Below are 27,336 nucleotides of genomic sequence, written 5' to 3' on the forward strand. Positions count from 1 at the left end.
ACAAATATAATATTTATCCATTTATTATATGAGCATAAAATTACCTTATGAGGTAAGGTAGAAAAAAAAGAAGTAAGTTCAGTAGAAATGTTATAGTTATTATTATTCATTTCTGTTTGATCTTCTTAAAACTATAAAAAGCCGACACGGTTAGGACGGAGCAAAGTGGTACAGACTTATGAACATATAAGTTTGTAGACATTTTACATGTATAGTACATAAACAGAAACATTATACTCAACATTATCCCTACTCACCGATTGGGATAAGTTCAAAAATTAACCAGATCAACGGATTAAATTAAATATAAAAAGCTTTAATCTAAACTATTTATTTCAAGTTGTCCAGAATAAACTCCTTCGAACAAGAACCAACGCAAGATGGTTTCAAACGTTAGACGCCTCTAGTGTTACAAACCAAACGACCTAGTTTTGTTATAAATACTTATGTATGTAAACAATTACAGAACTTAACCAATGTGAGAAGTTCTGTACATGTTTACCTCCTTTAGTTATACAGTATATATACTTATTAGGTACTCGTCTAGGGCATCTTAAGACTTTAATAAATAAACAGACCCAAAGATCCAAAAATATAAATGTAAGTAAAAATAACCTTAACCAGCATATCGAAGTTTTGATAGCAATAGATATATAGAGTAGGTACAGCTAAGTTATGTGTGTGGTGTTTTTGTTGTTTCTGCACGCCTAAGTCAATAACGCAGAGTCAACAGTTCGGAAACGTGGTTGTTACTGTTTGCCTCGAGGGAAAACGTCTCTCCGGAGTTAGTTAGTTTCACAACAGTTAGTTGTTCTTCAGCTCTAATGTTACATTCTATGTCTTCGATTCCCCAAAATAGAAACCTTTTGTATTTCACTTTTATTTTGTTGTATATAAAAAACTCATCAATACCGGCGCAGTATACTAACCAAACACGTAAGTACTTATTACTGTACTATAAGTATACTCTGTTTGCCAGGAGATGAGTAGTGCGCAAAAACCAAAACGCATGCGCAGACAACAGTAAACATATTGTGTTTTAATCTCTTGTTTCTGTGCACTACCGTTCTCTCGCGAGACAGATATAGGTGTTTTCGTTGACCCCTATGACCACCTCGTTAAATCCAATACCGTCGTCGACTGTGGAATATTATAGTTTTTTTTTTACAGTTGTTACAATAACGAGTTTAGCGAATAGTCTTGCCGGTATCGGTACAACAGCAGCACTCGGACGTCTCGAGGAAAACAATAGGTACTGGCTCTGTATATATATATATGTAAGTCGTTATTTTTGCTACCCACACGCGACTTTTGGGCGACATTATTAGTTCCTTGTGAATGTGAGTATACATTTGTGGAAGAAGGGGGGGGGGTATTCTCTCGTGTCAGATTTTCCGGCCGAAGCCATCTGACTCGAGCCGGGGTGGTCGGGCGAATGGGAGGAGCGCCACCCCGTGTCTACCACCGGCCGGCGGTACCGCGGACGAACGCCCATCGAAACGCGGTCTACGCGACTCTGGATTAGCCATGCTATACGACCGTTCGGCTGGCGGATGGATAGACATATTTTAAAAAGAGTAACGATTTAAGTGTATTTTTTTTTAGCTTTACACAGCACACGACCCCGTACAGGATCGTCAGCGATAATAGCTGTTATTATTACCGCGGTAGTCTTTTGACACAACAGCCGCGGTATCCGCAAGGGCAATATGGCGGGCAACAAGTGTCGGCGGCGGCGGACGATCGATACCGCGGCCGCGCTGTAGCCTGTACCTACACTTCATTGATAATATTATTATAAAAACAGGAAGCCCACGCACACCGGTTGCGCGCGCACCGCCGGCTTTTATCTGGGTACAAAGGCACGGGGCTCGGGCCGTTGGTGGGGGTCCGTCGTGGGCGAAGGTCGGCGCAAAGGGGAAGGCGAAGGGGAAAGTTCTCTGCCACTTCCACTGACGGCGGCGCTTCTGGCGGTGACGCCTACGCAAGCCAGACCGTGCGAAAACATAGAAATAATAATAAAAAAAAAACCAAAAAACATTACCCAGTCGACCGTCGGCCCGCATGCACGGCGCAGTCCAATATGTAATTTGCACGGAACGACGTCACGACGGTTGGACTATGATGTTTCAGGTGAGTCGCATAACAAAACCTATGTATCTTAGTGATAACAACACGCGTTTATTAACTTGACCTGACCGGATTATATAATATGGTACCTTAAAGTGTAGTACGGCTCTAATTTATACCACTTGCCCGCGGTCGAACCGGAGCGCACGTCTACCATATGGTAGACTCGCGCCGGGGTCAATCCGACCGAATTTCCATTCCCTCCCCCCAAATTGGTTTGTGCAACAGGTCATAGCCGCGTCGATTATGCGTCTAAAAGGGACCGTGGTCTCGATGATACTAGGTTGTCAATATTATGATCATACACAGGTTTTAAACCCGTATAAACGCTTAAAGAAATCGATGGTACCGTTATAAGCCCCTAACACGATTTTTGACCGAAACGATAAACGTGTCATTAAATATAATTCGGGTTCAAAGCCCCGATCTTTGTTTGTGTTAATCATTGGTTTGACAACATGGTACACCCGCTGGTCTTTGTGACAACGTTATTTTGGCATAAATCATAATAATTACTAATTGCCTGAGCATGTGTGGGCGTGGAAACAAGGTACAAAATATCTAGATACGTGCGTAAATTATTGATATTATGACGTTACAATACAAATAGCAAGCTGATTTCAATAGCAATATCGATCTGCCAGAGGACTTACGGATACTTGGATACTTTTTGCCCGTCTTTGAGTGTTAGATACCACGTTCGTTCCTATATGAGGTACAAAGTAGTTTTGGCGGTCAAACGAATGAGAAATAAAAAAAAATTCTATTGTTTGATGGTCGACGCGGTCTATAAGGTTCATCCTTATCAAAATTCAAATGTGTCATATCGTTATCAGTTTAGCCGCTCGACAAACACCCAGCCGGATCCAATGGTAAAGCAAACAGTTTTTGTTAGTTTGTCTTAATCAAATCGAATATCCTAGCCTAACATAACACTCCGGTCTTAGCAAGCATTAACTTTGTAGAGCGATTTACGGCTTGCCACCATTTTAGTACATTGAATGTATACTTACATTTGCTAAGGACGTTTCATATCGTTTTAATAACTTTAAATATAGAATACCATTTTTCTTACTGGCCGTTTTATAAGTCCCATCACTCTTGTTACATAAAAGTCGCTCAACTGTATTTTTTATTATAAATAAAAAACGCAAACGGTAAACATTAAATAGTTTTATAGTTGAACAAGAAAATAGTGTTGAATGTTTTTTCTTCCAAATTAAGGAAAATACTCAATCGAAGAAAAAACTAAAACCGTTAATTTACATTTATTTTCGGTTCGTTTAAATGTAATATATTTTTTTAATTATACATGCCTTGCAAGAAAAAATTATTCTTAGTAAAGGACCGTAGCCATCAGAGGTATAATTGTATGAAGCAAATCGTAGATCAGAAGAAAATATATTCTAAAGTTCGCAGTTAAAATACTCGGAAAGCCGAGGACTTATTTGGATTAATTGATAAATTAAACGAAGAGACTTCAGAGTTAATTCCAACATTGATCTAATTTACTCGCAAAGTAAACAAGGGTTTTCCATGTATTCGACGCAGAAATATTTTAGTATAAGCACATTACTAATTAGTAATTACTTCATTTTGATAAATAATTGAGGTCGTGGCTGTACTGTACATTTTGAATTGGGTTTACTGATGGAAACGAATTGGAATATCTAAAAACGACGACAATAATATTTTAAAGAAAATCACAAAATAAGCATATTATTTTTTCAGTACACCGATTTACCAATTCATTCACTGCATATTTATCAATTTTTTTTTTTTTTATAAAACAACTGATTTGTAGTAAATAATACTATCGTGTACCTACACCATGATAATGTGTAAACAATAACTATCATAGAAATACTGCATTTCGTTCAGTACGTTGTTATACAAACAAGGGAAATAATAATTGCAAGCGGATGTACTGTGCTTTCATTCAGATTGCACTATTGTACAGTCATTTAAAAACTTTAAATTATTTTTCCCGTCCTCGTGGAATCAGGCGGTTAAAGTTTGTCGGCGATATTTAGAGGGTATATTTTATTGCTCGAAAGAGACATTTTGGACTTTTAGAACATCCATACAGATGTAAATTCACAGTGGACAACATTAGACCAGTAGTGCTAATGTTATTCTAGGCCAAGCTAAATTAAATAAGTCTTGATGACTTATTTGCCATGGTGGCTATGACTTTTTAATATTATGCGGACCCGTTGTAAAAGTCTGATATGTCGTTGAACGCGTTAGAAGTTCAATATAGTTCATAATTTATAATATAGTCGGCAAAACTTTTAATTACCACATGTGAACGCTGGTGAAACATAATATTATGCCCACACCGGTATCGTTATTGTTATTAAAACCGACTCGTGATGCGATGACACGTTTCGCAGTTTATAATTGTAGAGGGAAACATTTTTTTTATACTTATGTTAAAGGTACAGTATCAAAATAATAATATATCATTATTAATGTACAATAGTTTTTTCTCTGTGCATTTACATGTTTTATAACCCAAACTAAAATTTTCCCTACTCGATTTACTGGGCAAAATATAAACAAATGTATAAAACGTAGGTTTAGTAACACACACACACAAGATCTATTGCAGTGTTGTTTTCACCCGATTTTATAAAAAATGGTCTAAAAAAATAACAGACATGTCAAGTAATTCCAACAGACTGATCGCCTTATATGACGGTTTAGCTTTTTATATTTCACCAATTTTTCGCGGTACGTTTAGAATTACTCTTGTGTACAATACACAAGTACACACATCAGTTCCACGTGGAAAGACCATATACTTATGCAATCATAAAAAATAATATGCTAACGGTTTATAATATTGGCACCATGTTTATTTCTTTATTTATATTTTCCACCTATTGTTTAATTTTTGTACAATTATTTTAAGTAGTTTCCTATATTGTTTTGTATATTATGTTCTTCTTTATTTCTAATTAATAAAGTTCCACACCAAATTGATCGATGGGTAAACGTCATATTATGCCATAAACTGCTCATTTTCCAAGAACCATAAAAAGTTTTGCCGGTTTTTTATTTTTTTAGGTAGGTAATAAATATTTTCCATAAAAATTAAATATATTAAAAACTTTTTATTGAATGTGATAATTTATTACCCCGCAGAGGTTAAATTCCTGTAGTAAGATTTTTATATGTTTATTTTTACTGAAAATGGCAATTATTTTTCTTTGTTCTAGACATTTATTTGTATAATATAAAGGGATTTATAGACGAACTAATTGCACATTATGCTACTCGCTTTTTTTTTTTTGTATAACATTAAATTTTTAATATTTTAGTCGTGCATAAAGCGTAATCCTATATAAAAATTGTTAATTTTAATTTAAACCTGTCGATTAAAAATCTAAATAAAAGTAAAAGACTATTTTACCAACTTTAGTGAAAGTTAATCCTTTCGGTAAGTATCATAAAACACATATTTTTCGCAAAATCAAATTCTGACTGTAAAAATAATGCAAAAATATTATACGATTAGTGATTTATGGGAACTTTTTGGAAATAAATTATTATTTTTTATTAATAATAGAAAATCCCTTTAATTCGCAAACCAATACAACAATCCGAGCTTAACTCTAAACTGATTAATATAATATCGGATGTTATTCAAATGCTATGAAATTAAATGTATTTTAAAAAAGAAAAAATATGTATACAGTCTTTTGTAATCCGGCTATATGATAATCCGGCACGTCCAGTAATCCGGCCTCCGCTTCGCTAAAAAATGTGAAAAATTTATGATTTCAAGCGAAGAAGCAAAAGAAAATTGACACTTGTTTTTAGACCTGACCAATAAAGTATATGTATAACGTTTAATAAAGTTAAACCGGAATGCAAAATAACATGTTCTGTATAAAAGCAATATTAATGTCGTTATAGAATTAGATTATTAAAACGGGATTTGGGTATTTAAATATTTATACGAAAACAGTTCATAAAACAAATATTTCAATTTTAAAACATTTTTAAAAATAATATTAATATATGAAAAATGTACCTGAGCTTTAATTGAAATAAAATGGTTTGGCGAGAGTTCTCGTGGATGTGAATCATTAATTATAAATTATAAAACTTTAATTACTTTTTGCAATATTGTAATATTATAATTTTCTGGATTGGAATTTGCATTGTTTTCGGTTTTACTGATTTAACAAACTGTATAGTTATTATTTTATGTCAAAATTCAATTTGGCAGGCTTAACTTTTTTTTCGATATTTGCCAAAAAAAATTCTAAGGTCAATGTTAGACTATAATATTATGCTATTTATTATATTAATGATATTTATGTATCTGGTTTAATTTTCGAATTGTACACTTGTGACCTTTGGCTAAATCGCATGCACCGAGTTCTAGTTCATTATTTTATATTATTATAAACGTTTATGAACCTAATAGCTATCATTATATTATGTTACCATGAATATAATGTTTAGCTAAGGTAATATTATATAATGTCAACAATGAAGTTTATAATCAATATTATATGTGTGTTTATTAACGATAAACACACATGAAAACTTAATTGCTTATCTAAACTTTGGTAATACGCCTTTTAAATAATATGCACATTTAACGCATTAACACAAATTAGTTACGTTATCATATATAGTTTAATGATAATATATATTTAGTTAAATGTTTTCTTATAAATTTATAATAACTAATATCTAATAAAGTATTATAATATCTCAAAAAACTTTTTTCTATAAAACCTTGACTGATTAGAATGTAAAATTAAATTTGATTATTAGGTTTTCTATTTCATCTAATTGTTTCATTTCTATTCAAAAAGGGATTTTTATAAAATAAAACATCAATTTTTTTAAGACAAATAGTAATAAATTGAATTATTTCAGTTGTAATGTAATTATAATAACAAAATAAAATAAAATACGGCTATTATGATGTATTAGTCACTCAATAGTCAATCCAAAAATAAATTAATATATTTGACCACTTCGGGTTCACAATGTCTTTCAATACGAAGCACATTTTGATGTACTTGTTTTATTAGTAACTGAATATATTATATGCTTACGGTCGTGCAAAATATAAGAATATAGTAACAATGGTTTTCGATAAAGTTGTCTAATTCAAAAGCGTTTTAGAGTGCCTTCAGCCATTTGATTAAAATATAAATAGTTATTATTAGAAATGCAAGAAAGTTTTTTGACTTTCCTATAACAATACATTATACTTGAACACAATGAATAATATATACATATTTGTACATTAAAAGCCATTATTAATGGCAAACCTTGATTTTGATCACTATAAAATAATCGTTTACAAGAAATAGCTTATGAATTATTGAGTTTACTGAATTTTGTTTCGATGTTAAAATATTCAGCGTGGTAAAATTATATGCGCACGTAAGTGTATTCGTCCTTTTTTTTTGGGGGGGGGGAAGTTTTAATATCTGTAAATATAAGTATAAATATTGCTAAGAAGTCTCGTGCGATTTATTTAAATTTATTTCGACCTAATTGAACGCAATTCACGACAGTTAATTGAACGGATATTATTGTAAAATTTAAAGCTCAAAACCCTTTTCTTTTTATTAACTTGTTTTTTTAGCGTTAAAAACGTTGTCGTCAAGAATGGCCATGGTCAATGTCGTGACTAAAAAATGATTGTTCAATGATTTAAGTAGGTATTAATAATATTTTAAGACGTAGATCCACTCTAATTAGAGCTTATGCGTGATAGCGACCCATAAAAAGTATTTCGGCCCTAATGAATTAAAACAAAATAAAAAATATTTTGCAAAATGCCAAAAATAACGCTGTAATTTACTCCCACAAATTATTATTATGCGGAATTGTTATATAATGCGAGTAAATAATTTACCAGCGCGTTTTTGTTTAATAATATGTTTGTATGCGTTAAACCAGGTAGGTAGGTGGTAATATCAGTTTTAACTTGCTATCCAATTTTAGCAAAAACGAGAAATTACAATTGTTTTAGATTCTTTTTTTCCCTCTGAAAAGCTTAGCCCACCGTTTATTAAATTATTGTATTTATTGACACAAGACTAGATATGGATTTTCAACTTCAATTTCGCCGATCGACACTTGAACAAACAGTTCTTTCGAGGCCGCGCCAGGACGTCGAATGTCTCGTTTGACGAAACCAAAATAGTTAACTGCTATATGCATTTTCTTTGCTTAAAGTCAACGCTTACAACTTTGGCAGAGTATTTCCCACTGCTGAAAATCCGTGCTATTGGCGTCACTTGTTTTTGTGTATACAATGTGTTTATTTAGAGTAATAGCGGGCTGTGCTAGTTTCATAGTGTATAGGTAAACACACAAGCACGGTAAATATAATATGCATGAACATTATAGCGGTGTGTACGTGAACTGTACAAAACCGCTACGCGCTTACGTTGGTATTTAGTATAATAATATTAGAGTAACGCAGATTATTGATACTAATATTTAAATCTACTTTGAAAACGATATCCATCGAGGTAACCTTGCTGTGCTTTGTATACAGTTGTGCAGCTGGCGCATTAAATAAAAAAATGAATCCAAAAGTGAAATAGTAATAATTTATTGAGTTTCGGTCGTGGCGTTTAGTTAAAATGTCCTCAACAAATGTCGATATAGTATAAAAAAAAAAAACAATAATATTTTCTATTCGTTAGTTGAGTATTAGAAAGAGAGATAGTCTACACGATAGATTGTGGTCTTACATTTAGTACATAATACTATAATACTGGAAAAGGCGATGCGACATGTCGAAAAAAAACTTTAAACTTTATTTATTAATTCATACAATATTCGATAAGTGTATAATACGTTTGCGTGTGTTGTTGTTGTGAAGATGCTTGTTTTGTTAGAATGTAAATATTTTAAGTACTTGTTTGTATACCATTAATGGCGCCGTTTGGAGTACAATATATGTAAACGTCGCTATGTCAACTAGGTGTATCCCTCCTTATACCTACATATATCCGACAAAATATTTTAAGCTGCTTATTATATCCCTTACAATCGATTGTGTTTGCTGGTCTTTCTTTATTTTCAAACACAAGTGTTCACCGCTAGGTCAATGGTTTTTTTGTGAATTTATAAGAACGCGTTTGAAAAACTTCTATCCTAAAAATCGCTGCACCCACTCGCATGATTTTGTTGTGGATTAATGCAGATAAATAAAATTTTTTTTTTTAAATGACATTCAGTTCAACCGCGAAAATATCAATAAAATTTAAATTAAAGTTTTGTCCTTCTACGCAGTTACTAAAACGCATATAAATAAGCGTTGAACTTTCCACGGAGGCGTGCTGGCGATAAACTACTCAAAAGAAGTTTGTTAAAACACATAAAATGATAACGATAGTTTTCAATTTAAAGTTTTTTTTATTTCCAAAGGCCTCAACTTTATTTAATATTATGCGTAGGTGAGACAAAGTTAAACCAAAACTGTCAGCTATGATTCGCGTGGAATAAAAACATAAAAAAATAACTTGTCACGACATGGTAACCATGGACAATTTTACAATTATACTATATAATATTATTCTAGGCACCTCGAAACTTTTATCTATGTAAATTCGGGTTTTGTCTGAGCATAATGTTAAAAAATCGCTTAAGGTCACAAATGGAATTTTAAATTTTAACAACAGTCTTGTGTTCTGGTCCGAATGTCTTGCAAAACAAACCAGAAAATCGATAATAACAAAATGTCGGCCATAATAATAATTGATCTGTGTTGTATATCCAATACATGTTATTGGCATTTGGGTAGAAATCCGGTGCCCCCGAAGTTCAGCATGAGTATATTAAATGTACCGGAAAAAAAAAAAATCGCAACGTTCTTTTGATGAAAGACCTTGTTAGGAACAACTAAAACGCAAAGGTGAAATGCAAAAAAAAGATACCTTCTAAGCGCTAAGTGATTATTTTTCGGTGTATCCGCATCGGTCTGCATCTGGGTTGGAAGCGCTTTCATCGTGTAATTGGATTATTGCAAAAACAAAAAACAGGCATTATAGTGGACTGCAACTATTCAAACACCGTCGACCATTAGACCGTAAACAATGTTTTTATACACGATAGATACAGTTGGTCATAACGTGATTACCGTTGAGATTAATCTTGCGCCCTAATAGTTCAAAAGTTTTAGCAAGATAAACATTAGAGGGAGTTTGGGGAATAAAAAGTTTGTTATAACGTTTCAAGACGGCCGATTATACTAATTATTTACCACTATCAAGTCTTACATTAGCTGATTTACAGTATACATAATTTAGTATAACGATATTGGATGGATTATCATGGGCGTAGGGCAGAGTAAATTTGTAAATTATTTATTTAACAGTGTGTAATTAAATTACAAGTCTATCAACATATACATTGCATGTCATTCTTAGTACCTAGAATTTAATAAATTTGATATTTTAAAATAAGTAATTTTTGTAAAAAAAACTCACCAGTAGGGGTTATTTGAGGGTATTTTTTTTTTGCTCGCTCAGCTCTAAACCCAGAACTAGTCTGCGTGACGCGTGATAGATTTGTTGTTGTAGTTTTTCTGTGGTCTAAATTGATGTGGTTTGTATAGATGATAAAAATACCATTTGTTTCGACTCTTGCTCCTGGACGTTTTTCTCGGCTACATCAAGTTACTTTATCATGTATACCCTTTTAGACGCCAGCTATATATGCATGTATAAATGCGTTATATTAAAGCGAGGCAGGCCGTTTCAACTGTTTGCCACTGTTGGATAATAATTTTGGCGAGTGTCAGCGCCAAAGAAACGAACCTATTAATATCAATTTGCACTGCGAAGGGAAGTTGTGGCCATTTGTTTCCTGTCGACCGATACTGTACTGCTATTCTATTCTCTCGGCCATGATGCCCGCACCCTGCTAATCCTGGGTGGCTCAGGATGATGGAGTTTTTTGAAGACTTACTTTTTGTCGTTGAGAGATAGCGCCCACGCTCACCTTTCATTGTTCTGCCGCTATTTTTAAAAATATAAACACATAAGAATTCATAATTTCATCTCTATCCGTCGACCAATCTGGACGTTTGCCGAAATTTGTGGACATGTTATTCCCCAACAACTAAAGTACGACATTTTCTGGGTCTTGCTGATAAGGGATTTTCGAGTTATAATCCAGTTTGAAACCTTCTCAGTGGGTCCCTCCTTATAACTTGGAAACTAAAAAATGGCATTTAAATCGGTTAAGCGGTTTACGAGGAGCTGATAGGGAACCCTTTTGATTTTATATAAATCTTATAAGTCTTGAGGATTTACAAACAAACCGTATGTAAGTCTGTCAAATTCACCTACCCACATTGTATACGGATAACTTTTGACCTATATAATCGAAAATTGGAATAATACAATTTTGAAAGCCTGATTTACAAGTCCTCGTACCCACACCACCATCTATATTTTTTCAATCGTAAAAATTACATACAATGTACAGTTTTTGTCATAATATTTGTTGGTTTGTTACATAAACAATATGCTAATCGAATAGTTAGGTATAAGAATTTAATTGTACATTAATAGCTGTTGTCGCGATTTGAATTAGTAGCAAATTTCTGCAAGACCGGCAAACGACTGCCTTTTTTTTATGACTTGAGTTTTACAACCGTCCGGCTATTACAGTTTTGAAATAGTATACAGTAATATTATGTGTTGTGTAATAACATTATAATATGTATATATATATAGTATGCATCGAAGTTTAGGGTTTTATTATCTCTTTTATTGTTTTAACTCCACCAAATAAGCTGAATTTGTCCTTCGTATCGGTTGGCAAAAATCGTTTTATATACTTCTGTAAATACTTGGTGTAGACCACTATATCATGTAATGTACAATTCCACGTTGAGGAGTTTAAGTTATTACTATAATATCATATCATATCGGTTGAATTTCAAATTGTAACAATCAAATCAATCATCACATAGTTGCCCCTTAACGTTATGTTTTTAGTTACCCTATACAATACAATTATGTATGCAAATTGAATAGGAGTTTATAACGTACGGGGATAACTAATTATATATAGATGTATATATTGGCAATTGTAATTGTATTTCATTGAAGATTAGAGAGACGTTCGCTGTGCGTAAAACCGCCCTGGCCACTACATTTATTTAATTTACTGGGTTAGACCTCGACGGGTTAATGGATATAACCACGGTACGGCCACAGACTTATGCGTGTCTGGATTGTTAAAATAAATTGGTATAGCAACGATTTATAAATCCCTGGATTACCAACGGTTAACGCTTAAGTATAGGCAAGCCTTTACGTCACAATATGTTTGCAGGGAAATGTGTTTTGTAAAGATATTGACAGTAAAATATTAAATAAATACTTTGACAATGCTATTTTGTATAACTTTTAATTTTATTAAATCGTTTGTGGTTTTTGTTTTATGTTTAGTCATTTAGATGCTGAGCTATTAAGTCGAACATGATTGGCCCTTTACTAAAAGCGGCCTTCGTCTCCATATTTCTAGCCATCGATATCAACTGCGACCGTTACAACGGTAAGTAGTTTGTAATCGTGTATTGTCTGTTACGCTTTGGAAACAAAGTCTTAAAAACCACGCATATTAGCATAGGTCGTCTATTTGTTTAGGTATTGTTATCAAGTGTAAATTAAACTTCACTAGCTACCTGTAATAATAACCTCTTGAATTTTAGTACCTAGTAGTTAGATCAAAAAATCTCCAACGGTCTGAACATGAATGCAAATTTAGTTCATATCAGAACTGTGCATGATATAATATCATTAACATGTTAACATGTTATCTAATAGCAATAATATACACAATTCGTATATATGGTGCTATACTTTACATTTTAAGATGTCAAACTAATTTTTATCATTGGCCTTCTGGACCCAACTACAGATATTACATTGTACAGTGATAGTAATTCGAGATGTTTTTTTTTTTGGTTACCGATTTTACCTGTCACTCTAATAATTTTGGCGTTTGGATTTTTTTTTAAAATTATTTGTCGAACAAAGAAGTTTTTAAATTATTATTTTGATTAGACTCGTTCATTTGTATTTCTGTCCTGTCGCCTGTCAGTGTATTAACTATGACTTTTTGATTTACTTTTAATGCATCTGGAAATTAGGATGGCCGCCGAGTTGGAAGAAAAATACAGGTAAACCGTTTTCACGAATTCGCGGTATCTGGTTTTATTTGATTTTAATAGACCTCCAAAGAAAGCTTTGAGAGAAACATAGTTTGAAATCTTACACAGCATGGCGTTACATGTACTTAAAATTTTAACTGAAGCTTGTTGACATCAGATCTGACCGGCAATCACACTTCCAAGTTACGCTGTACACACATTTTATTAATTATATTGTTCATTTGATATAGATGGAATGCCATAGAAATATATTGAGAATCATTTTTGTTGTATTTATATCATATTTTGAATTTATATAGTTTTGAAGTTGCTTAATGTGTTATATTTTTTTTATGGTATAGCGTTAGATTAGATTGCCAGGTCATAGAATATTAATTTATAACATATGCAAATTGACAGCCCTTGGCGTTCCACCATCATTTTTAAAACCATACTGTCCAAATGCCCTGCTATGGACAAAAGAGTAGGAAAGTGTGAAAAATTAAGTGTTATTTTGTTTATTATGAAGCTCGGTTTTACTTAGTGCAATCCTTCTATTATTATATTAGCATTTGTTGTTCGTTATTTTATGCAAATACAAATAAATAATACATTCTTTTAGCTATACAAAATTTAGAGTAGTTTGTGACTTAAGTATACAAAAATTGACAATGTAATCGAAAAATTGTATGTTTATGAACAATAGGTAGTTTTCAAGCTTGTAGTTTAGATTTGAGTAACAAATTAAATGTAAGCGTCGAAGTAGAGCTGAGAAAGCGTTAATTATTTTTAATTAGATTGAAAAAAAAAACATTGTTCTCTTGAATTTACTTATTTCGTTCACTGTTAAGCCACTTAATAATAAAATATTATTTCTATAAAAAAAAATACTTCATTAACAATTTTATGGGGTATACAAATCGATAGCCCACAAATATCGAGATCGACAAAATTTAACTAGTCAATAAGCGTTAAATTTATAAGGTTTTTAGTAAGATGTTTGTGTTATACTGATTACCACCATTTGGGATATTTGCGAGTACATGTCGATGTCAAAATATAATGTTATTACATTGTTCCTTGGGGGGATTGGTTCATTTTATTTTCGATCAAAGAGATGATAGGCAAAGACCGGGAAAGTGGCAATTAATCGTGATCCGAAAAATTCTATTACAACCAGTTATGTCTGGTTAACTTACACAATAAGGTTTATTTAAAATGTTGCAATATTTACCTAATACTGATCAACTAAGGCATATTTTAACAAAAAAAAACTGTTATTTAAAAAAAATACACAGAAAACGATAAACAAATAGTTTAGTTTTGATGTCATATTAGTATTGTTTTTTTTAAAATTCATTACAAAACCCTCGAGGTTAAAACAATAGTTTTTATTACAGTTAGAAAGACAATATGTATACAGTACATGAATAAATAACAGCGTACCTATTCCATACACTTGTATACATTACCATTCGAGGATGTCTTTGGAAATAATCCAATGAAACAATACTAAAACTCAGCAGCGGATAAGTCAACAAATGGGGCTCGGATCTCAATTTGGCCCCAAAGACCTTAGGGTTCAGTAGTTGACTTGGTAATATTAGTTATTTCAATTAATGTGACTGTGTTGTTGTAAACCAAAATAATTAAATATTAGTTTAGATTGAAAGTTGCACCAACGCATATCCAATTTTTAATCGCCACAGTTGTATTAGTATTTATATGTTTACATTCAACAGTACTTTTTATAAATATTTATAGAAACTAATTTATAATTCTGTACGGCATTACCTATGCGCTAAGCGTATATTTTCTATAAATAAAACAAAATCCACTATAAAACACGAATGGAACTAAAATAACTCATATAAAAACATAGACGCCCCTGGGACTCGTATATTTTTGCTGACTTACTTTTGAAGTCAGACATAAAAAAATCCATCTCTATGCGCAGTTCAACTTAAACCTATAACCGACCCGAATAGAGTTTGATCTTAAGAACAACGACAACATATATGGTTAAGCCTGATTGTATAATATTGTGATATTATTTGACCACTGTTAAGTCGATTACAATACGGCTTAACTTAAGGTACAACGTTAAGGTTGGTAAGCTTTGGAATGGAAGCTACTAACCGCCGACGGTGCGACGCTATATTTCAAATATTTAATTACATCTCATAAATTATATAGTTTGTATGTTTTCTCTGGTAATCGGAAACCATTTAATTATAAATTGTTTGAGAGATGAGAACTTTAACTATGTTTTGTTGGGATTTGATGTATACATTTGAATAATTAAAAATATGCTTTCTCTTTATGCCATATCGTTCCATCTCCAAACCAATTTGGTTATTTTGTTTTTTTCAATTTTGCCCAAATACCGGCGACTAATTGCCAGTGATGTATCCGTTGTATAAGTAGGTTGTTGTTGTTGTTATTTAATACTGTATGTTTTAAATTGAATTTCAACGGGCGAAAAGTGCGAGCACATCATCACATACAACGCGCGTTGTTTCAGCTGCTGACGGCGAGTCGACCGGGTGGAGCCGTTACGCAAACCTCCCTCGATCAATAAGCCCGCCGCCGTTATCGTTCTGGGCCAGCATCACCACTACCACCACCACCACCAACCACTAACCACCCCAACCCCTAAATGTACGGTTTGCTGTTGTACTTAGGCGGACGGAGATGTCGCGTGGGCGAATAGAATAATATATTTTATTATTCGTACGATTAGGTTTTTTTGATGAAAAACACGTCTGAATATATGGTTTTAAACGAAAATTAAAAGTGGAAAAAAAAACGATTATCTGGGTTAACCCGTAGCTATTGGAATCTGTTGTCTGTATAACAACAGGTGCAGTGTTTTACCGTGTAAAAACAACAACGAGGATGGACTTTACGCGCCTCCGACGCAGCTCTACAAACATGTTTACTCTGATAAAAACATAATTTTCACGGTAATAGAAACATTATGACATACTTTACTACTATGCTGACCCGAAGAGGAGTTGTGTCTAACAGATATCCCCGTTAGGGCACAGTTTAATATAATATATACACGACGAATCTCAGTAGAAATCAATTTAGAATAGACCGTGAAAAATCCTTCTTAAGCCACTACCTTAAATACATAATATTAAATATAAATTTGTGAAGATGGCGCAATTTCAATAACGATAACCAAGTAGTTGCATATTTTTCATTTTGGTCGTGCGACGTGTATTATTAAACAAAAAAAAAAACTCATCATAAAACCATTAGGATGTCATTTACAAATCTATTAATAACACTGCGGAGGGAACACTACACTGAAAAGTAGCAATCTCGAGGAAAATGTAAATTAGATAATGTAAAACATTTTTTTACATCAAATTTTACTTTCTGACAACGCATAAATAATAGAAAATTCAAAACAGCATAAACTAACGTTAAACGCTAAGATTAATAAAACAGAAATGTTTTACTATGCTAAATGCTATGTTTTATAGATGATTACTGGCCATTCGGCAGCGTTGAAACCATTCCTTAAATATCTAATATGGATACATTATTGATTAATCCTGTCACCTAAATTACACACCGTCTCTACCGGTAAATAATAAATGTGACCAAATTAAAACTAGAATGTAAACACAAATTCTTCTAATTTTGTAGATTTGAAATTGGATCTGCCAAAGCGCAAAAATTTTACCACAGCATTATTTTTTACCACGAATTCATTTTTACTTACTACATAGCAAAAATTGTAACGTTGAAATAAATTTACATGGTCCCAATTCGTTGAACCCACTTTTTCTTAAGTATTGCCTATACGGAAAAATCCTTGAAAACCGTCTGTTTTCCATCCGCTTAAAGAAAATACATGTACTTATGTAAAATACGAAGATTTATAATATTCTTTTTTTTTTATAATAATAAAGATTTATATTGTACACAATCATACACAATGTATTGTGTATAGAAAATATTATGCTATGTATATACTATATTCGGTATAAGGTTCAACATTATAAAATTGTGTTTGATATCTTTTTTTTTGGTTCTCGGATAATCCCACATTATATGTTGCATTGATCATTGACGTTACAAGGAGGGAATCCTTACATTTCTTTCCATTTGACCGATTTCGCGTTAGTTCAGTCAACAGACGTTGGAAAAAAAATAAGCAATGTCGGAACACGGTTTCGGTTTTAGGTTTCCGGTATGCTGAAAGCCCAGTCAACATAATATGAACACAGTTTGTTGGGAAGCAATAAGTTTAACATACAATGGTATACACACATTACACATGAAATATCGAGCTTAAGTCTATTTATAATTTTCTTATAACAAACTTTTTCTTTATAAAGGTCTAAATTATGTTAAACAACAAACTATAGTAGTGTTGAAAATAATTGGAGAAAGGAGAATATTATCTATACAGCTATAAAAAAATGTTTGAACTGTGTTCAATTTAGTACAATTTGTGTCATAAACATATTTTAGAGTACGAAGCTATTAAAAAATCCAATACATTTTATCTTTACTGGTTAAACTCCACCCAACAAATTCAATAAATATTAAAAATGGCAAAATTAAAACTAAATTTACATTGTAGTTTGTACGTGTGATCAGACGGGTTTTTGTATTTTTTTTTATTTAGCATAGCGTTGATTAATTTTTAATTTTTTTAATTTATTTTATGTTCGTTGTTTGTTCAGCTGGGTGTTTTATTAATGTTACAGACATTTTTTATTTCTTAGGTAGTAAACCTAAACTGCTGCGAATATTAAATTTGATATTAATTAACAAGGGTTTTTGTTAAGGGTAACCCTGTCATATACTAACCTGCTTAATGGATGGACAACCCAACTGCCCAACCGACTTTAGGAGTTAAATTGTTCATTTCAGTAACGGGAAAGAGTAATCGGATGAAATTAAGAAAATATATTGGACAGGACGAGGACACAGTTTTTGAATTCACTAGACTTATTTAACTAAGTTTAATACTTGGTTGAAAATCTATGTATAAAAATAATTATGCGCTTTAAGGTTGAACTAATTTTGATTTCTGTTTGTGCAACGTAGGTAGGATGTCATTTAGTTATTTCCAAAAATCCGTACAAAAGCCATACCCACAGTAGTTACACCTCCGTCAAACCCGTTAATTAAATTGTCTCAAATCGTACACAACGCTTTAGGGATTTGACTACATGGACGTGATTTCGAGAACTTATAATTAAAATCATCATTACAGCACCGTGCAAAGTTATGTCTGCCGTCTGTCATTATTTTGTTTACGACATAGATAACCCGATAGTAATTAGCTGTATGCATAACTACACCTTGTTCAAACTAATTAGGGTTTCATTAAACTTATACATTGTATACCATATGTATGGGTAATTATATTTCTATGGACTTGAGAAATTCATACAATTTTACTTAAAATAATAATGAAAAGATCACACAAGTTTTTTCTGTGAATTCTCAAAAAATGAATTTGTTTTATTCAAAACTAACCAATAACGGAACAACAATATTATCGTCGTTTCTTCCTATTGAGTATAAAATGATGTTTTTCTTGCGGTAATAAATCTCTTTGAATTGGACTTTTATACATTTCCCGGGAGACAAGTTCGTGCAATTAATGTGGCGTTAAGCCCGAAGAAGTAATGGTTTTTACAGATTTTTGTCTCGGTCGTAAAGCTTTTATGCTAACGTCAAGTAGCTAATACGACTTCTAACCAAGATATAGGTTTGTGCGCATCACTCATTTTCCATTTACGGTTTGTACCATTATATTAAGACGTCGGCAGGACGTTTCCTATTGGAATTGTAAATTGTGTACAACAATATTAGACTCTAAAACCAAATGGCATTCTCCGATAAATCAAAATAGGTACCTGACTTCCGTAGACTTTATACTAAGTTCTGTTTTTATATGCTAATACCATACAAACGTTCAATCTACATTACGCTTGTAGTGCAACACAAATTGGAATTTTGAAAAGTTTTCGTTAATAAACTTGTAAATTGTACCTGGTATTTGTTTTAGAATATGCATGTATATTATAATTTGTACTTATGCATGAAGGTGTCATTCAATAACCAAATGTGTATTTTACTTAGGCTTTTTACTATATAATTCAAAGTTCAGTGATACTATACTATGTTAAGATTTATAGTTTTTGCCTTATACAATACTATTTACTCAAACTTTCGTGTTTATTGTTTTAGTATGACTTTTTTTGTAATTTTAAGATAAATGTAGTTACACAATTTAAATAAATACAATACATACAATACATACAATACATAATATAGAATGTTATTTTTAAGATTACTATAAGCCTAATTAAGTCCGATGTTTAACAAATAAATAATAATTAACTAGTTAATTTAATATAGACAAAAATATACATGATAATTCGTTTAAACAGTTTATATTTTGTTATATCGGCCATACATGTTAGTATATCTACTAATAATAATGCTGAAAAGTATAAATACATATTTTGTTAACGTTTAAATCTTTTTGGTTTTATAGGTTGTTTGTTCAATCCAGATGTGTGCACAAAACAGGAATGGTGTTTTGACGGTGAGCATCAATAAATAATGGTTAATCGACTTTTCGTATCGTTGAATTATACACTAATGTAGTTCCTTTATGATTCATATAAATACATAATATCTACAACTTCAAAGTATTTTCAATATCGAGTAGTAATGTTGTAATTTTAATTTTTCGACTATTTGATCATTAAAAAATACAACAATTTGTTGGGGTTGAAAAATGTGTACATTTCAAAAAAAACTACAGTATTATTATTATTATATTAAAAATAATAATATTGTAGTTTTTTTGACACTATCCAGACCACGTGGGCTGAGCTAATCCGGTTTTTAGCAAGTATTTATTGACTGATATCATATTACTCGGATATGCCATAACGTTTTCTTCAACCCGGAACATACAATGGGAATTTAGTATAACATTATATATATATATATATAGGCCACCCTTATATACAATACATTATTATAGTTTAAAATGTAAAATTATGATACCCTGTTTAGATCATGCTTTCGGTCAATGCGTATCGAAAAGGAGCTACGGAGAAGGCGAATATTTGTAAGACTTGTGTTTTATGCGTTGCAATTCGATATGATTCCTCGTGTACTAAAAATACATACCTATACACTTGTTGTAGGTACAAGCTGTTGGCCGATAACCTCCTAGTGCTAAGAGATGACTTGGTCTTTCTTTATCGCCATGGCTACAGCTGGACACACCCTTACACCCAATGCGTAATTCAGTATAGATTGAAGTCGATCAAGTTCCGTACGCCCGTTGACATTTCCATATGCAATCAATTTTCCAGACTCGGCGATGATACACAGGTAATACACAGATTTTCTCTTGTGCAAGCAATACGGAAATACACTTTTTTTATTCTTGTTGTTCTCAGTTCGACAATGCCGAAGTCGTTGATCTTCCACCACAGCCGGATTTCTACACGGAGCCAGTGAACGCAGCACGGAGTCGCGAAGGACAGTATTTTGTAGAAACTGGTAAGAACAATGTATCAAAACGATAACATATTGTAGATAATAACCGGAACTGACTTGATTGATGTTGTTGTTTTACTTCATATTTAGACGATGAATATGAAAATGTCGCCAACAATCGTTTCCGACCGAACACCGCTAGGAATAGACTTCAAGGGACGCCTTTGTACTTGCCATGGATGCCCGGTAATAATTAAAAATAACGAGTTTACAAAAACCACAACCAACCCGTTGCAACGAACCTTATTGGTTTTTTTTTGGACAGACGCCGCTAAGTCTTACGAAGACGACGATGACACCGCCGACGTACGCGACGTGCCGACTTACGGTCAAGTGAGATTCCGACAAGACTACAACACACCCGATGGTTTTAGATCAGGTGAAGAGGTCAAAGATAAAATGGTCGACGAGTGGAACGAGCTAAGACGAATGGACATGGCCTCCAAAGAAGCCGACAGTTCGGATAAGGCTTACACGGAAGGAGGTCTTGTGTTTTTGCCGAGAAAGGGTATTAAAGCATATTAACGCATCTTAAATCATTAAACAAATGTTTATGCTAACTCTATCATTAAGGTTGGGTATTTTCAGGATCCAACGAGGAGGAGGACGACGAACTACTCAGCGATTTTCTCAAGAGTTACAATCCTGATTTGGGTTGGGGTTTCAAACGACCGGAGAGACTAGACGTTAAAAAACCTGGACCTTTCTACAAAACGAACAATTATGCATTTGTTGTAAGTTGATTTTTTTTATTACATACTTTTAACTCTTATTTATGTTTATATCATGCCATTTACGTTGTACATCAACGTTGACACGAATATTCTACTATATAACTCTCTCTATGTACAATATTATCAACTACCTATGGCCAAAATAATTGTACTCGGGTCAAATTTGTTGTAATTACCTAAGCAACTTATATGAAAATCGAGTACATCTAACGGTTTACTCAATTCTAAGGGACCAATAAAGGATCATTTAAATATTTAAGAATAAGTTAAATTCTTCATAAACGCGCAGTACACTAATTCATTGTTTTTCAGAACAACGACGCTAACGATTCCAAAGAAGAAGAAGAAGAAGAAGATGTTTCAAAAACAGTCGGTAAGTAATTTATACAATAGGTTTTTATTATGCCTATAAGTCGACTTAAGTCTATGTGAAATAGAAATAAAAATTAGCTTAATATCAATGAATAGCAGGACCATTCATGAAATATTTTTTGTAGATGCTACTACTTTATTGGGAACAAATAGGAAACTAGAATCCGAAGATTCGGATTCAGGAGAAAACAAAAAGCCAAAGAAGTTAACCCAGAATGATTTTAAAACTATTTATGTGAGCAAGATTACTCCTGAAAAATCGAATACTTTGGATGAAAAAGAATCCAAGTCAAAATTGCTGAATCTACCAAATGACCATTACGACGTTGTGGACACCTCATACGTTTATGTTAAAATAAAGGAAAAGTAAATAAAATCTATTCGTGCCATGCTTAAAACTTACTTGATAAAAAAAATGTGTTGCAGAATTATTAACAAAAATCGAGCGAATCAAATACTTGAAACTTTATCTAAAATCATCGGCGTCAATTTCAAGTCGTTTGTGAACGTTCGGTAAGTAGCTGATAAATAACAAAAAAAAAAAAAACGCAAACCGTTATGAATTAATTGTCCTTAATATTTTGTGTTCAGTCTGGACGGTGATGAAATTACGTTTAAAGTACTTCCGAGCACTGGTTTAAACGCCACGGAAATAGTAAGGAAAATAGAGGTGGCGAAAGAAAAATTCGGCAAAAAATCTGGCTACACTATTGTGTCGGTAGGCATTGGGGACAAGGTAAATGAAAATATAATATTAGATTAGTTCACCAATTTATAAAAAAATTATAAACAAAAATCTTTCTAGACAAAACTCCCTTCGGTGATGATGAAATCGACGTACGAAGAAAGTAAAAATTTCGAATGGATCTTTATTTCTGTTGCTGTCATGTGCGCGGTCATAGTGTCGGCTTTAGGATTTATCTTACTGAAAAGACATACGAAAATTAAAAGCAAATTTGAAGGATTAATCGGAAGCGCCCAAGAGGTCACCAAAGATTATCAGGTACCCGTGTAACAATAATATTCACTCTTAAGATCATAAAAATATATGAATGAGTAGTAATGTTTTAAAATTAAATTTATTATTTTTAACATTAATTTATTGTCACCAAGGAATTGTGCCGAGCTCGGATGTCGAGCAAAAAAGAAGAGCCCAACGCAGCGTCTCAAAGAATAGCCAGTCTATCAAAAGATCCGGACAATAGTCCTTCGTCAAGATCGAGCACTTCTTCGTGGTATTGATTGTTTCAAAAAAAAAAAAAACAAACAAAAAAAACGGTTCGCATGTTTTAAGTTTTGAATAACACTTTTCAGGGGCGAGGAACCGGTTTTATCAAACATGGATATTTCCACTGGACACATGGTTTTGGTAAGTGAGAAAAATTATACTTAACGATAATCCGACATATTATTTTGTTTGACCGTCTCACGTGCATTTCAGGCTTACATGGAAGATCATCTCAACAACAAGAACAGACTGGACAGCGAATGGGCCGCTCTGTGTGCTTATGAAGCCGAACCGTGCGCTGTCACCGTGGCCAGAAAGGTATAATCGACGTTGCCCTGTGAGGGGACGTGATACCCCTATTTATTAAGGAGTTGGGTATAGGCAATTTTTTGAAAAATCTATATTTAAAGCTCAAGTTGTAATGTGTAATTATTAAATTAGCAATAACTAATAAGAGTTCTTTGTAAGAAGTTAATTTATTTACAGCCGGAAAACGCCAAGAAGAACCGCTACATCAACGCTTTGCCCTACGATCACGCCCGAGTCGTCATCAACGAGTATGCCAACATAAACAATACGGACTACATCAATGCATCCACGATAGTAAGACCGATGGACTTTCCTTCATTCGCCCTAAGAAAAGGCAAAAAACGTAACAACCTTTTCGACCGTTTTTCCAGACCGATCACGACCCCAGGAATCCGGCTTACATAGCCACCCAAGGACCGTTGCCCGAGACATCGGCGGACTTTTGGCAAATGGTCTGGGAACAAGGATGCGTGGTCATTGTCATGTTGACCAGACTAGTCGAGAACGATGTAGTGTTGTGTCATCGTTATTGGCCGGAAGAAGGATCTGAACTTTATCATATATACGAGGTATACCTACGGAATTATATTGTCATGTGAACGTTTTCAGTTTTAGCTTCCACGTCCGCCCGCCCGGGCATATCGGCCATTTTTTTAAATTAGAAAAACCTGAAAAAAAGACTAAAAACTTTATACCAAACACGATTAATTATTAAATAAATTAAATGTTTTTTTCATGTTTACAGTGTGAACGGTTTAACGTAAGACATGTTTAATTTTAAAAATAATACAAATATTGCAGGTTTTATTTATTTATAATATTTCCGTCAGTTTTTTTTCTACAAAATTATATATTTCCCAACGACCGGTAGTGGAATTGTTCGGTAAATTATTCTCAAATTTTTATCAAATCTACTCGTGAGCCCTTCAACCACGCCAAGTGGCACTATGCTCAGTATTATTATTTTTGGATAACGTATATGTTTTAAGCCTAGGGGTAAAACTAAAATTTGCATGGACATTTTGGTAAACCTAGTAACCGGATACGGGAAATTTGTCAAATCTAAAAAGACACCCATGATTCATTTACATTGCGTGTGCGCAGGTGCATTTGGTCAGCGAACACATTTGGTGCGACGATTATTTGGTGAGGAGTTTCTACCTGAAGAACTTGAAGACCGGCGAGACTAGGACCGTCACACAATTCCACTTCTTGACATGGCCTGACGGAGGAGTTCCGAACACTACAAAGGTTCTGCTGGAGTTCCGAAGGTACCGTTAACAAAGATTTCGATTAGGTATGACAGGTAATAATTGGCTATTGCTATTTCGATTTTCAGAAAAGTGAACAAGTCGTTCCGCGGTAGATCTTGCCCGATAGTAGTACATTGCAGGTAAGATTTTTTGTACGCTTCATGATACAGGGTGTTTCAAACGACTGCAGGTTGTGAAGTATTGGACCTACAGCGCTCTGGTAGGGCTTAAATGAAAGAGGGAGTTGTCAAGTTTCGAATGACTGCCACTAAATGTTTCACAGTCGTAACTGAATTACACTTCGCGAACTCGATCATTTTTGTTGTGCGGACGCCATCTTAACAAACTGAACAATGAAGGCTGGCGACACAAACAGGAACGTGGAGAGACATCCAATGGCAGTAATTCGAAACTTGACAACTCCCTCTTTCATTCAAGCCCTACCAGAGTGCTGTAGGTCCACTTCACAACCCACAACCGTTTGAAACCCCACCATTATTTTTGAAACACCCTGTATTGCTGCTGAACGAAATTGAATCGTTTTCGGTTTTTTTTTTGTAGCGACGGCGTCAGCCGTACAGGTTCTTATTGCTTGTTGGATATGGTACTTAACCGCATGGCCAAGGGTGCCAAGGAAATTGACATAGCCGCCACTCTCGAGCACATCCGAGACCAGCGTTCAGGTGCGGTAGCTACAAAATCTCAGTTCCAGATGGTTTTGGCGGCCGTGGCAGAGGAAGTCCAAGCCATATTAAAAGCGTTGCCCCAACAACAAACACCTCAGCCGATCCCTCCACCTCCTCCTCCCGCCCAACACTAAATTCCTCCTTCTTAACATTTGTGAGATTTTGAGTTCCACCTGTGTATGCTAGTAATATCTATTATAGGCTCAACAAAAAAATTTTAAAAAAAAAATGTTTTTTTTTTTTTGATCTCATTTACTATCTCTCTGCTAGAAACCATATAGTCCCTTTATAATCAGTTATATAATAATATAAAGGTATATATATAAATTATTACATATATTCAAAGGCTTGAAATTTAATTATTATAACGTTAACGCGATTAAAAAAATAAATTCTATTAAATTATTATAATAATTCAAATAAATCTACCCGGTCAATTGTTACCACGTTAATACAACCAGGTAAAACTGGTCAAGTTAAAAAATAGGTATTTGAAAATATATTTTAATATCTTGTTTTTTTTTTTTAAAGTTATTTTTTTTTATTTTCCTTATTCGCATAACGCAGTTGTTATATTATTTTAAAGTATTACATTAACGAGAAGAGACATTCATTTTAATTTTTTATTTACAAGGCCGTTTGGAAAATTACACAACACAAATTATCTAGTTAGGTACCTATTAATATCTATTAAGAGTGTCGAAATAGTTTTCGATTTTTGGTGTTAAGAACCATTCACATATACATTATATGCGTTTTAAAATATATAAACATACTTCATAATATATTATTACCCAACGATTAAAAATTATTATAACCTTAGAAATGATCTAAACAATTATAACTATGCAAGTTATTATATTTGATTTATGTAAGTTCTACTATAACATATATTTAAATACAATTTGAATCGTCTCTAATTGTGATGTTGTGAAATTAATTTTTAATAATTTACCTCATATTTTGTCTCAGGGTAACAATGTGGCCAAATGAGACAAGTAAACAATATTTTTACAGTTGTTGTTAGTGCTCAATTTCGATATTACCGAACAACTATCAGTTAATTTAATGTAATGGAGCCTGACCACTCTGTTCAATGGTCCCCAAATCTGTTTAAGGCAGAATTTGTCTAATTGACAGTATTAACGTGAACAAATTTATGTTTTACAATAATTTAATGCCTCAGAGTAGTTTATTTCATGAGTTTTATAATATGTATCTAGGAAAAAGCATTAAATGCGCTTAACATATACACATATTAAACCTTCAAAGGTTAGCACTTCTTTAGTCATCACGGGCAAAATTAAAATTCTATTATAAAAAATTATATTTCATTATAATCATTAAGATAAATTATAGCTACCGATTTAATATACACAACACTCGTATCTATATTATGTAAAAAAATGTACAGTAGAGTGGGGTAGAATTAAAAATAGTAAAATAGTATAATATAAAAAAAAAAAAAAATATCTTATTCACAACTAGGAAATGTATAAATACTAAAGGATCTTTACAATTACATCTAACATAATATGTGATGCGATTAGGATACAACTGAAATTTGTATAAATTGATCTTAGGAAAACGAACTTCTTGTCAGCTGAATACAAAGTTGCAGGCTTTAAATTTTAATAACTTTTTCAGCTACATAGATAGGTCTCAATTTTTTCAAAAATCAAATAAGCTTCAGTAAATAACATTAACTGAATTTTGGAAAATGTCAACAGGAGGTCCTTTTTCGCATATTATTATACAAACATAAACAGCTTAAGAAATTATTTTAAACAAAAATTCACAAAACACGCAAATAACATTAATAATACTATTAAGAAAAAAAAAACACAGACCCTATAGGTAATAACTAATAACAGAAAAATATAATTTAAACATAATATTATGA

General features: G+C 32.9%; 1 protein-coding gene across 1 annotated transcript; it reads left to right on the forward strand.

Moving 5' to 3' along the window:
* Positions 1-1,998: 1,998 nt before the first annotated feature.
* LOC126833941 (receptor-type tyrosine-protein phosphatase N2) lies at positions 1,999-26,279 on the forward strand. The gene is made up of 23 exons (XM_050565538.1): positions 1,999-2,133; positions 12,588-12,693; positions 13,292-13,321; positions 19,830-19,880; positions 20,360-20,414; positions 20,494-20,683; positions 20,752-20,854; positions 20,942-21,037; positions 21,117-21,359; positions 21,425-21,585; positions 21,898-21,958; positions 22,083-22,323; positions 22,384-22,470; positions 22,549-22,693; positions 22,763-22,960; positions 23,071-23,192; positions 23,272-23,326; positions 23,399-23,503; positions 23,672-23,788; positions 23,866-24,063; positions 24,599-24,765; positions 24,834-24,887; positions 25,309-26,279. Exons 2-23 carry the CDS (start codon positions 12,618-12,620, stop codon positions 25,565-25,567), a joined length of 2,814 nt encoding a protein of 937 aa, XP_050421495.1. The 5' UTR covers positions 1,999-2,133; positions 12,588-12,617; the 3' UTR covers positions 25,568-26,279.
* Positions 26,280-27,336: the final 1,057 nt, after the last annotated feature.

This window comes from Adelges cooleyi, unplaced genomic scaffold (assembly GCF_023614345.1).
Source record: "Adelges cooleyi isolate 19-005CV unplaced genomic scaffold, UGA_ACOO_1.1 ACOO_flye_CR_arks_rails_tigmint_CR_PRNA_2, whole genome shotgun sequence".
Classification (NCBI taxonomy): Eukaryota; Metazoa; Arthropoda; class Insecta; order Hemiptera; family Adelgidae; genus Adelges; species Adelges cooleyi.